General features: G+C 42.4%; 1 protein-coding gene across 1 annotated transcript in view; it reads right to left on the bottom strand.

Annotated features, from left to right (window-relative positions):
- The window catches only part of LOC113406807 (neurobeachin-like), a 942,582-nt gene that overhangs the window by 689,406 nt on the left and 240,469 nt on the right, over positions 1-12,707 (bottom strand). The window contains exon 14 of the mRNA XM_029911985.1: positions 1,269-1,348. Within this exon, the coding sequence (XP_029767845.1) occupies positions 1,269-1,348 (80 nt within the window). The remainder of the gene's footprint in view (positions 1-1,268; positions 1,349-12,707) is intronic.

The following is a 12,707-nucleotide window of genomic DNA, read 5'->3' as shown; positions in this document are numbered from 1 at the left end:
TGTCCCCTGACTGCCCCCTCCTGGGACCCCTGCTCCTAACTGCCCTCCAGAACCCCACCCCCTACCTAAGCTTCCCTGTTCCTTGTCCCCTAACTGCCCCCTCCTAAGACCCCCCACCCTAACTGCCCCCCAGGACCCTACCCCCTACCTGTACCCTGACTGCCCAAAACCTTCTCCACCCCCCCCGAACTCCCGACCCCCCCCTCGTCTCTTGACTGCCCCCTCCAAAATCTCCCTGCCCCTTCTCCTGCCCCCTGGCCCCCTTGCCCTGCCGCTCAGAACATGGTGTTGGGCTCTGTGCGGAGCCGGACACGTGGCTGCGCTCCCCAGCGCAACACACAACCCGGTCCCACCCCACCCAGTGCTGCCGGAGCGGGGCGCTGGGCAACAGGGGAGGAGGAGCGGCCGAGGCCCGATGCAAACGGCCCGGCAGGCTGGCCGGTTCAGAATGAGGGGGAGGGGGAGGCGGGGAGGAGCAGCTCTACAGCTGCTCCGGAGTCCAGCCCGGCAAGCTGCGGGGGAAGGGCTCTGGCTGCCAGAGCCCCATGCGAGCGGCTGAATTTCCTGCAGCCCTCCCAGCTCTGCATGGGGGGGGAAATCCCGGACATTTTTAGTGATTTACAAATTCTCCCCCGGACGCTATTTTTAACACAAAAAGCAGGACATGTCCGGGTAAATCTGGACGAATGGTAACCCTAGGCAGAACACACTGAACCTTGCACCCTGGTTATTCTCAAATGACAGATGATCCACTGCTTACAATGTGTCATCTGGGACACACAAGAGCAGCTCAAAGACTACTCTAAACTGCACCAGGGCCAGACAGAATCAAGAAGCTGTAAGTAACTTCCTGACTGACCTCTCCCCTTCTTGTACCAATTAGATCTCTACCACAGTGCCCCAGAGTAGAGAATCTGGCCCAAATGCTTTAAAGGACTCTATAGAGCAGGTTAGGAGTCTGTACCTTTTTGGTCTAAAAATAAATGTGTTGAAACAGATATAAAAGCAATGTAGTATGACTGATATGAAATATCCTAAAAGTTCATTCATTGTAGGTATGGGTTGTTTTGTTTTGGTTTTTTTTTGGGGGGGGGGTTAAGAAGAATTATTGGCACAGACCAATTAATAATATTAATAAGGTTTAGACAAAATAATTGCCAGGAATTATGTATCTAGTGCTTCATTAGAAACTACTCAATATCTACCTTGGACCTTCAAGTTTGTTACATTTATCAAATTGCTAACATTCTCAAATAAGATTATTTTACCTTCAATATAAGCTGTTTCAAAAACAGAAGCATAAATGCTCGTAGTGATATGATTTCTTTCTGTGATGGCCGAGGACCTTCTGGAAGAAACAAAAAACACCACCTTTTAAATGTACTATATGTACCTGCTCTTTGTGACAGCAGCATTTTCAAGGGATTGCATTTCCTGCAGTAGATTGAGTACTGTGTTAACTACACGAAAGTTAGCATCTGCAAATAACACAAACTTTTCAGAATTATATTATGTAGAACCAAAATTCCTGATGTGATAATGTTTCCTTTTCAATGAAAAACTAATCACAGTTTTTACAGAGACACAGAAACATCAAATGTTAGGCAATGAAAATCTAATATGGGCTAACAATAACCAAGCCATCAAAGTTATACCAGTTGGACGGAACACTATACAGAAGGGTTTTGCTTTGTTTTTTTAATTCTAACCTGATTGTGGCATTACTTGCATGAAAGACTAATCCTATATAATCAAAGAGAAATTGCCAGTTCAATAAAATAATAGATCCATGCCAGCTAAAAATACATTGTCTACAATAGTTTATAACCAGTATTTCTCCATTCAAACAAGAGTTCTTAATAAAACAGACTATAAAAAAACTAAAAAACTCAATGGAAGTTAATAAGATGCAATAAACATCACTGTCTATTCATTTGTCCTTTCTTCTTTTTGATTCCCCATTCATCTCCTATACTAGTATATTGTATGTTAAATTAGAAAACTCCCTTGCATCTTTCCCACCTTTTTGGTGATGGCTAGCACACAATTTGTGAGGTATAAATAAAATAGCCTAGCTTACTTTTTCAGGAAAAATTTAACTTGCACAAAACAACATTCTTTATTTCAGTGGCTATATTTCTGTCCCATTTCATGGATGAAACATTATTAGGAACCACTGTGAAGCACATTTTCTAGTCTCTGAGGTCTTTGTCTGAAATATAGTCTCTGCCTTACACAAGGTATTTGAAGATATGGACATTGTTATTAGATCCAACCCAAAAGAAGCAGTCTTTTATATAGAGAAAAATATTTTTATACACGTGACCTCTTCCCACATAAAATGCAGAGATGAATTTGGATTTCAAGGTAGTAGCCTGGAACTACATCAACTGACGCATGAATTATTATAGTGATACTGTGCTCCCAGCCAAAAGGTCCTACCATGCTATATTCTATGTGCTTGCATCATTGTGGTCAGAAAGCATATCCCTAATTACTTCAGATATATGCATCTCCTCATGCCTCTCCATGTCAACCCACATAAGTTCCACTGGCGGAGTAGTGTTAGTCTACTTCTCCATACTGTGGAAGCAGTATTCTCTCCAAAGTCTAGACTAAGGCACTGAACCTCCTCCTGAGAGATTATAATGAAAGAACCTCATAACAAAACTTAAATCATTGGAGATAGCCAAGGGTGTGATACTGATGAGAAGAAAAAGACAGGAAAGATTTCTAGGAGAAACAAATTTTAAGGAGTGATTTGCAGGAAGGTGTCCCAAACTAACAGGTACTAGGAACCTAATCATAGAAAGGTTAGCTTCATATCGATGTTCCAATACTCGTTAACATATCTAGAGATGTGAGTGAGTCATTCAATGTTTTAGCAGATGATCAAAACTGTTTGCTGTCAGGTTATAGTCCAAACACTGAAAAAACATATTCCCTCCTTCCACAGTTTACTACTACTTATTATTGGTATTCTGGTTGCCTAGAGCCTAAGGCTCTGTAGTAGGCACCATACAAACAGAACAGAAACAGTTCCTGTCCAAATCAGATTGGGACAAAGTCAGACTAGGCAACTGCAAGAGAGTGGTCCTGTTTGATTCCAGGAAGTGGACGAGTGCAAGCCTGCCCATAGCTAACGGCTCCTCCCCCAGCCTAAGGGGGGGAGCTCCTGACCCTGGGACTCACATAAATACGGGGGACAACAAAAGAGAAAACAAGTACAGGTGTGAAGGTCAAAGGGTCAAAAGTACGGAACCTGAACGGGACACCGAGCAGAGAACTCCGGACTGCACCCACTGCTCCTCAAAGGTGTCAAGGAAGCCAGCAGATGCGGCCCAGAGGAACTCTGCCCGGATAGGTGAATGGAGAGAGGAATGGAAATAGGCCCCACAGAGCACGCCCTCGGCCAACATGCGCTTCCAGGTGTTATGAATGACCACTTTGGCCATCGTTAGGAGGAGGTTGACGAGGTGGTCTCACAATTTCATGGGGTCATGGATGGGGTGTGCATAAATTAGAAGGTTGGGGGAGAAGTGCTGCCAGAACTGCAAAAGCAGGTCCAGGAGTAGCCGGAAAAGGGGCGGCAACCAGACACACTCAAGGTAGACGTATGCCTGGGTCTCCCTCACGCAGCAAAAGGAACAGGCATCAGGTATAGAGGTGAACCGCACCAGGTATATGCCTGTGCTCACAGCTCCAAGAGAGAGGCACCAACTGGAATACAGACTGGCCCACTGGGGTTCCTTACCCTCAACAGATGGCAATAGGTCCCGCCACTTAGTATTGGGGCGGGACACGAGGGTGAGGAAATGGAGAGTATGGAGCATGAGTGTGTACGTATGTGCCTTTGGCATGGTTTGAAAGCGAACTGACTGCAGATCGCACAGCCGGCTCCAGGTATGATGGCTGGGGGGAAGGGCTCACGGGTAGGGGTGCAAGAGAGTGGTGGAAGGCAGATATGTTAGCCTTAGAATGATAAAGGCCCTTTTTCCTATAAGCTGGAAAGGGGTTACACCTCAGGACAAATAGGGACATCTGAACCCAGTAAAGGGCTGCCTGAGACCTTTAAAAACCCTTCCTTTGGCCAGAGAAGGAGAGGAGAGACAAGCTGCTGCAGGGCTAGTGGCAGCAGGGATATAGGCTTCTCTGGGGTGAGAGGCAGTTCTCCTTCCGATAGGGGAAACAACCAAAACTGAGTGCCCTGTTTAGGGGAAGGACCGACACCTCAGCTAACAGGCCAACAACACTGCACCCCCCAGCGAGGGGACAGGGAAAATGTCCCCCTTTGTTTTGTGTTTGAAAATTGGTTTCTTTTTGTTTGCTGGAGGAGCACTCCTTGTGCCTGCCCTGAGGCCTACCTTGAAAATACTGACAAGAGAACAACAGAGGAGGAAGACGCCCACTGTACAGAGTGGGGCTTATTTACGACAGCCCCTAGCACTGCCAGAGGGAGAAATGCTAGGAGGTGTCTTGCCACAAGATGATCACAATCTAAATTTAAAACAAGACGACTCAACAGGTGGATAAAACAAACAGATGGGAGGAGCACAAGGGAACAGTAAGATAGTTATGAACAGCAGAATAAGCAATGATCACAGCAGTTACAGCACACCAGCTGCTTAATACTAGACTGGGTACAACAATACTGGAAAGTAGGGAAGCTAAGTAAATTGGCTGTAAATTTGCCACTTTTATGAGTCTCATTTAGCTTTGATGCTAGTAGAGCAACTAACGCAGACACAGCCTTATTTTCTGGAATGTAGTACTGCCATCCCCAGAGTTCAAAAATAATAAATCAGACCTCAAAGACTATGAGGTAACAAAAACAAACTGCCACCATCATCTCAATTTTTGAGCCAAAGGTTAAATCATAGATTTCTGATTTTTTTTAAAATCATCCTCTCTGTCTCCAATGTGAGAGACACAATTACAGTGTTGTCTTCTTTCACAAGTTTATCAAGAGTAATCCAATTCTGGCCCCTGCTGCGGGACCTCTCATTAGAAGACCCAAACAAAACCAGGGTCCTATTGTGCTAGACCCTGTAGAACACATAGCAAGAGGTAGTCCCTGCCTGAAAGAACATACAATCTAGTGCAAAGCATGGTGATGAATTTGTCACGTGGGAGCTGGCACTAGGACCAGGCAACTCAAATCGTTTAGTGGTATGAAACTTCCATTAGATGGGAGTAACTGTTAATCTCTGCTGAGCTGAACCTGATTCAAACTAGTGAACTACAGGTGAAAAGCTTTATATCTCATTAGCAATGTCCTGAGGCCAGAAAGTGCCCAGTAAATGCTAACACCACACCTTAGAGAATGAGGCTTGCTTTCTGGTAAGATAAGCTTATTAAATCACATGCTGACCTTTTTGGAGCTTACACAGGCAGGTTCTTCCATTCTCTGGAGATAGGCAAAATTTCTCCCTTACATTGCACTCAGTCTCAAACACTCTATAATAAGTTGCCACCTCCTGCTCTTAAAGGGATAGCTCCCATTACCCAAAATATAAACACTAAAAACACAACAAGAAAAATATTAGCACACCACCCAAATTCACTTCTAAATACTTTTTGCAATATGAAATCATTCCAACAATTACTTCAGGCTCCTCACATTAACTTTTATGCATGTGTGTGTGTATATTTTTTCATCCCCACATGGGTCACCAGCAGGGTTTGATAAACAGCCTTCAGATCTATTGGCTATAAGCAGCATAACCAAATATAACAACCCCTCTGTTTGGGTCTTCTGCTGGGACTGAGCATGGGGCCTCCGGATTTAAAAAGCATGAGCCTCAGGCTAATAAACTAGACTTTTTTAGCATTGAAGCAATAGCAGAATCATTAATTCTTAACACGTGGCCTCTCCACCAGAGGTGACAGAACCAGAGGGGGTTAAGTGCGGGTCTCAGAAACACCTAATTTAATTTTTTTCCGTAAGATTATGTGACAAAGTGGATCAGACCTGGGTTCATCAGATTGGAGACATGGGTTCAATTACCAGAAATGCCAGAACAGATTTTATGCAAGTTGCTCATCTGTGAAATGGGTGAATGATAGTAATTCTCTCCTCCCACTCCCCCTCTCTTATTCCCCAAGGTAACAGTATGACGTTTTGGGTTCAGAATAAGGGTTGTGAAGGGCCCATTAACAGCAAAAGAGGTGGATGAGTTCACGGTTTATAAACTTGTACATTCCCCTGGATTACAAAGCACCAGTAGGGAAAAGTCTTTCTCTGATTTTGTTTCTCGTAAGTCATGGGAAGACTAGAGCTTTTCATCTAATGCCTTGAAGCAGGAGCCAAAATCATGTTACTTATTATAAATTTGTGAGAGTTAGTAACACTGAGAATAAAAGAGGTGGCCTGTCCTCAGAAATGAGACTTTTTTCTTAACTTGCGAATATTATTCTCTTCCCCTCTTTTTCTTGTTTCTCTCACTTCTTGCTGTGGTGGACAGACCTCAATTATTACAAGTTATTTTTAATATTGGGTAGATATGAACTTGAATTTTAATGAATATTACTACATAGTTACCAGCATGTTATAGCCAGTATGCTTGAATATAAAAATACATATTATGTTTAGCTAGTTATGTTACAAATTGTACAAGCTAATCAAAGAAATTCTAGGGGGGCGGTGTTTGTCTCCCACGGAAAAGCAAATGTTAGGAAGACAACCCCTCCTTAGCCAGAAAACCTTGTTTATAAACACCCTAAGAGTATTTATACAAATTCAAAAAAGAGCTCCATTTTAAACTTTATCTGGTTTAACGTTCTATGCCAATTTCTTTTATTTTATGTTTTGAAAAATGGATGTAAGCTTGTTTATTGTGACTGATGTTTTGTATAAAAATATTTGATAGGACTCTTAATTGTAAAGACTGCAACTGGTAAACAGAAGAAGGACTTCAAAGAGAAGCAACACTGAAGTCCTTATCAAAGCATAAAACGTAGGGGTAAAGTAGGCCTATACCAACCCACTCCTCCCCCTTTTCTCTTTTCAAATAAAGCCCTCTATCTGTGTCCTTAAAACTCCAGGAAAAAGATGTGTAGTTTGAAATATTTTAAATCTTTAGGTTATTTCTTAAATGTTGAAATGGAAAGCACCTTTGTGAAATACATACTTACAAATATGTTAGATAAGTACAGAGCTTCTAGTATCATTGCTATATACATGGTAAAATGCTTTACCTATCAACATGGAATCAAATGATCTTGCTAAACTAATTACAAATGTAAGAAGACATTTAAGTATAGAATATTTGTATTAATGGGAAAAATTAATTAATTACTGGTAGCACTCAAGCAACTCACTCACCCAATTCAGGAAGACAAGAAAAATAATTGCTTCAAAATTATTATAATGAATCAGCAACTACATTGAGAACTATTTAAGCTAAAGACTTTCTCAGAGTTATTTTAAAAGACTGTTCATATAAAAACTTTTACATAAAAGAACAAGTGTAATTGGAAGAAGAAAGGCAACAAAAATATGCATATTCATCAAACAGACTGCATATTCAGAAGCTGAACATGTCACCTAAGCCAACTGACTAAGGCATGGAGGCAATAAAAAAGTAACAGCAACCAACTTGAATCTAAATAAGTCTGAAAGATGTGTGTTCTTCTATAATGTCAAGAAAATAGGCAGAAAAGCATAAAAACTCTAGACTCTCACCCACCCACAGGCCCGCTGCTACCTGGCTTAAACAGCAAGCAATCATCAATGCATTCTGCCCATCTCTACAACAAAAATAGAGAAGGATTCACAAAGAAACCAATCCAAGAAAACCTCCCCAAGATTTCAACACTGATTGTAAGAGAAATTTAAATATGACCGTGCCAAAGGATTAGATTTAAAATTCGTAAAAATGTAATTGGGATATGAAAATACTATTGCAACTTAAAATACTGACAGTTTCTCCAGTCAACAAAGGCTAGATTCCCAAAGAAACTTAAGCACAAGGGCACCTATCGTTTAGGTGCCTAGAAAATCACTGGGTTTCACAAAGCCTGAATTTGGCACCTACTCTCCCTATACATGGAATGGAGGGAAATAGGGCCCTAACCTAAAGCAGCCAATGGGAGAAGTCAAGCTGGAATGTGTCCTAAACCCCACCTTTCTTTTGGAGGAAACTGCTTAAGCCCAGGCTGCAGGGATGCACGTCCCTTCATTTGGGATTCTTAGCGGCAGACCCTTTCTTCATGAGATACCTATGCAATTTTAGCAAGAATCCAGGGATCTACCCCATAAAACTTTTAATAGAATATAGAATATCAGGGTTGGAAGGGACCTCAAGAGGTCATCTAGGCCAACCCCCTGCTCAAAGCAGGACCAATTCCCAACTAAATCATCCCAGCCAGGGCTTTGTCAAGCCTGACCTTAAAAACCTCTAAGGAAGGAGATTCCACCATCTCCCTAGGTAACCCATTCCAGTGCGTCACCACCCTCCTAGTGAAAAAGGTTTTCCTAATATCCAACCTAAACCTCCCCAACTGCAACTTGAGACCATTACTCCTTGTTCTGTCATTAGGTACCATTGAGAACAGTCTAGATCCATCCTCTTTGGACCCCCCTTTCAGGTAGTTGAAAACAGCTATCAAATCCCCCCTCATTCTTTTCTTCTGCAGACTAAACAATCCCAGTTCCCTCAGCCTCTCCTCATAAGTCATGTGCTCCAGCCCCCTAATCATTTTTGTTGCCTCTACTTGTCTAGGTCCCTCTGTATCCTGTCCCCATCCTCCAGCGTATCTACCACTCCTCCCAGTTTAGTGTCATCTGCAAACTTGCTGAGAGTGCAGTCCACGCCATCCTCCAAATCATTAATGAAGATATTGAACAAAACCGGCCCCAGGACCGACCCCTGGGGCACTCCACTTGAAACCGGCTGCCAACTAGACATGGAGCCGTTGATCACTACCCGTTGAGCCCGACGATCTAGCCAGCTTTCTATCCACCTTATAGTCCATTCATCCAGCCCATACTACTTTAACTTGCTGGCAAGAATACTGTGGGAGACTGTATCAAAAGCTTTGCTAAAGTCAAGGAATAACACATCCACTGCTTTCCCCTCATCCACAGACCCAGTTATCTCGTCATAGAAGGCAATTAGGTTAGTCAGGCATGACTTGCCCTTGGTGAATCCATGCTGACTGTTCCTGATCACTTTCCTCTCCTCTAAGTGCTTCAGAATTGATTCCTAGAGGACCTGCTCCATGATTTTTCCAGGGACTGAGGTGAGTCTGACTGGCCTGTAGTTCCCCAGATCCTCCTCCTTCCCTTTTTTAAAGATTAGCCTACATTAGCCTTTTTCCAGTCATCTGGGACCTCCCCCGATCGCCATGAGTTTTCAAAGATAATGGCCAATGGCTCTGCAATCACATCCGCCAATTCCTTTAGCACCCTCGGATGCAGCGCATCCGGCCCCATGGACTTATGCTCGTCCAGTTTTTCTAAATAGTCCCGAATCACTTCTTTCTCCACAGAGGGCTGGTCACCTTCTCCCCATACTGTGCTGCCCAGTGCAGCAGTCTGGGAGCTGACCTTGTTCGTGAAGACAGAGGCAAAAAAATCGTTGAGTACATTAGCTTTTTCCACATCCTCTGTTACTAGGTTGCCTCCCTCATTCAGTAAGGGGCCCACACTTTCTTTGACTTTCTTCTTGTTGCTAACATACCTGAAGAAACCCTTCTTGTTACTCTTAACATCTCTTGCTAGCTGCAACTCCAAGTGTGATTTGGCCTTCCTGATTTCACTCCTGCATGCCTGAGCAATATTTTTATACTCCTCACTTGTCATTTGTCCAATCTTCCATTTCTTGTAAGCTTCTTTTTTGCGTTTAAGGTCAGCAAGGATTTCACTGTTAAGCCAAGCTGGTCGCCTGCCATATTTACTGTTCTTTCTACACATTGGGATGGTTTTTTCCTGTAACCTCCCCGGTTTGTGAGCAGTAGGTAAAGGTATTCACCTCACCTGTGGGCAACACTCAGTTCAAGTCCCCCCTCCATATGAGAGGAAGAATGGATTTGAACTGGGATATGCTACTCCTCAGGTGAGTGCCCTTGCCACTGGGCTATAGCACAGTCTGATGTGGGGCTCCTTCAATCTCTCCTGGTACATGAATCACTCTGGGGCTTAGGCATCCAGATGCCTGGTGTGGGGTTGCAGTGTGCATGCTCACAAGCAGAAACATAGATGTTTAAGAAACTTTTACTGCAAAAATGTAGGTGATGAGCAAGTTTATGTGCCTATAGTGTTCAGGGGCAGATGAGCTGGGGTGTTGTGAACCCCAGTGGGGCCTGATTCTGGAATTTAGGTACCTAAAATGCAAGCTAGGCACATTAGTCCTTTTGTGAATCTATCCCCATATGGTTAGACCACATGTTGCTGGAGAGGAGATAGGGCTCAATGGTGGTAAGCAGAGAAACAGTGGGATTTAATGGATTTAAGATTCTCAGTATTTATAATTGGCCTGTTTTAAATTTAGTTAAGATAACGTACTTTGTCCAATTATAAACTGGCTGGTTATTAAAAACAACTAGACAGGTTCCACCTTGCCAGAAGCAAAATTCTTTTGCCCACTGTCTTAGTTATCTAAGGATAGACAGCCTGGCTTCCCAATAATTTTGAGAAATAAGACCTTGTTCTTAATTTACCAAGAGAAAAGTGCCCCACCAAAGGTGGGGTTCACACTCAGAAGTGTAGTCTCTGCTTAAAACTCTCCACAGAGAGGCATACAGAAGAGATTGTAACAGAAGTAACTAGTCCCAAAGCTGAGCCATTCTTTTTAGGTGACAAATCTGAGGAACTGTCCCAGACTGAGGTATCATTAGAGGAAGCTTTGGAACAAATTGATAAATTAAACAGTAATAAGTCACTAGGACCAGATGTTACTCACCAAGAGTTTTGAAAGAACTCAAATGTGAAATTGCAGAACTACTAACTATAGTATGTAACCTATCATTTAAATCAGCTTCTGTACCAGATGATTGGAGGATAGCTAATGTGATGCCAATTTTTAAAAAATGGCTCCAGAGGTGATCCCGGCAATTACAGCCTAACTTCAGTACCAGGCAAACTGGTTGAAACTATAGTAAAGAACAGAATTATCAGACACCTAGATGAACACAATTTGTTGGAGAGGAGTCGACATGGCTTTTGTAAAGGGAAATAATACCTTACCAATCTACTAGAATTCTATGAGAGGGTTAACAAGCATGTGGACGAGGGGGATCCGGTGGATATAGTGTACATAGATTTTCAGAAAGCCTTTGACAAGGTCTCTCACCAAAGGCTCTTAGCAAAGTAAGCTGTCATGGGAAAAGAGGGATGGTCCTCTCGTGGATCAGTGACTAGTTAAAAGATAGGAAAGAAAGGGTAGAAATAAACAGTCAGTTTTCAGAAAGGAGAGACGTAAATAATGGTGTCCCCCAGGGGTCTACACTGGGACCAGTACTGTTTAACATATTCATACATTGTCTTGAAAAAGGGATAAGGTGGGGTGGTAAAATTTGCAGACAATACAAAACTACTCAAGATAGTTAAGTCCAACGCAGACTGCAAAGACTTACAAACTCTTTGGTATCTCACAAAACTGGACAACAAAATGACGGATGAAATTCAATCTTGATAAATGCGAAGTAATGCACATGAGAAAATATTATCCCAACTATATATATAAAATGATGGGGTCTAAATTAGCTGTTACCACTCAAGAAAGAGATTGTTGAGTCATTGTGGATAGTTCTCTGAAAACATCTGCTCAATGTGCAGGAGCAGTCAAAAAAGCTAACAATGTTAGGAACCATTAGGAAAGGGATAGATAATAAGACACTAAATATCATAATGCCATTATATAAATTCATAGTACACCTACATCTTGATTACTGTGTACAGATATGGATTCCCCATCTCAAGTATATTGGAATTGGTACAAGTACAGAGAAGGGTAACTAAAATGATTAGGGGTATGGAACAGCTTCCGTATGAGGAGGGATTAAAAAGACTGGGAAGTTTGAAAAGGAGAAGAATAAGAGGGGCTATGATAGAGGTCTATAAAATCTTGACTGGTGTAGACAAAGTGAATAAGGAGATGTTACTTATACAAGAATGAGGGATCACCCAATGAAATTCATAGGCAGCAGGTACAAAACAAACAAAAGGAAGTACTTCCTCAACCACCACATAGTCAACCTGTGTAACTCATTGCCAGCGGATGTTGTGAAGGCCAAGACTATAACAGGGTTCAAAAACGCAATAGATAACTTAATGGAGGATAGGTCCATCAATGGCTAGTAGCCAGGATGGTTAGGGATGTACCACCAAATCAATGTATTGCTGTTGCAGCCATTACTTATTGAGAGTGACCCAGAGAGGAAAATAATAAGTTTTTAAGCTTTTCTTCGCAGGTTTCTGACATTAAAAATTCAGGTATCACTTAGTGCTTTTTAAGAAAAACAGAGTATGGATAACTGGAGAACGAATAGGCTTACGACATCTTTAAAAAAGGGAAGAAGGAGGATCCGGGGAACTACAGGCCAGTCAGACTCACCTCAGTCCCTGGAAAAATCATGGAGCAGGTCCTCAAGGAATCAATTCTGAAGCACTTAGAAGAGAGGAAAGTGATCAGGAACAATCAGCATGGATTCACCAAAGGCAAGTCATGCCTGACTAACCTAATTGCCTTCTATGAGGAGATAAC

The sequence above is a fragment of the Terrapene carolina genome, unplaced genomic scaffold, assembly GCF_002925995.2.
Source record: "Terrapene carolina triunguis isolate 2854851 unplaced genomic scaffold, T_m_triunguis-2.0 Scaffold141, whole genome shotgun sequence".
Classification (NCBI taxonomy): Eukaryota; Metazoa; Chordata; order Testudines; family Emydidae; genus Terrapene; species Terrapene triunguis.
Note: the sequence above shows the minus strand (reverse complement) of the source record. Positions and strands in the feature narration are given on the sequence as shown.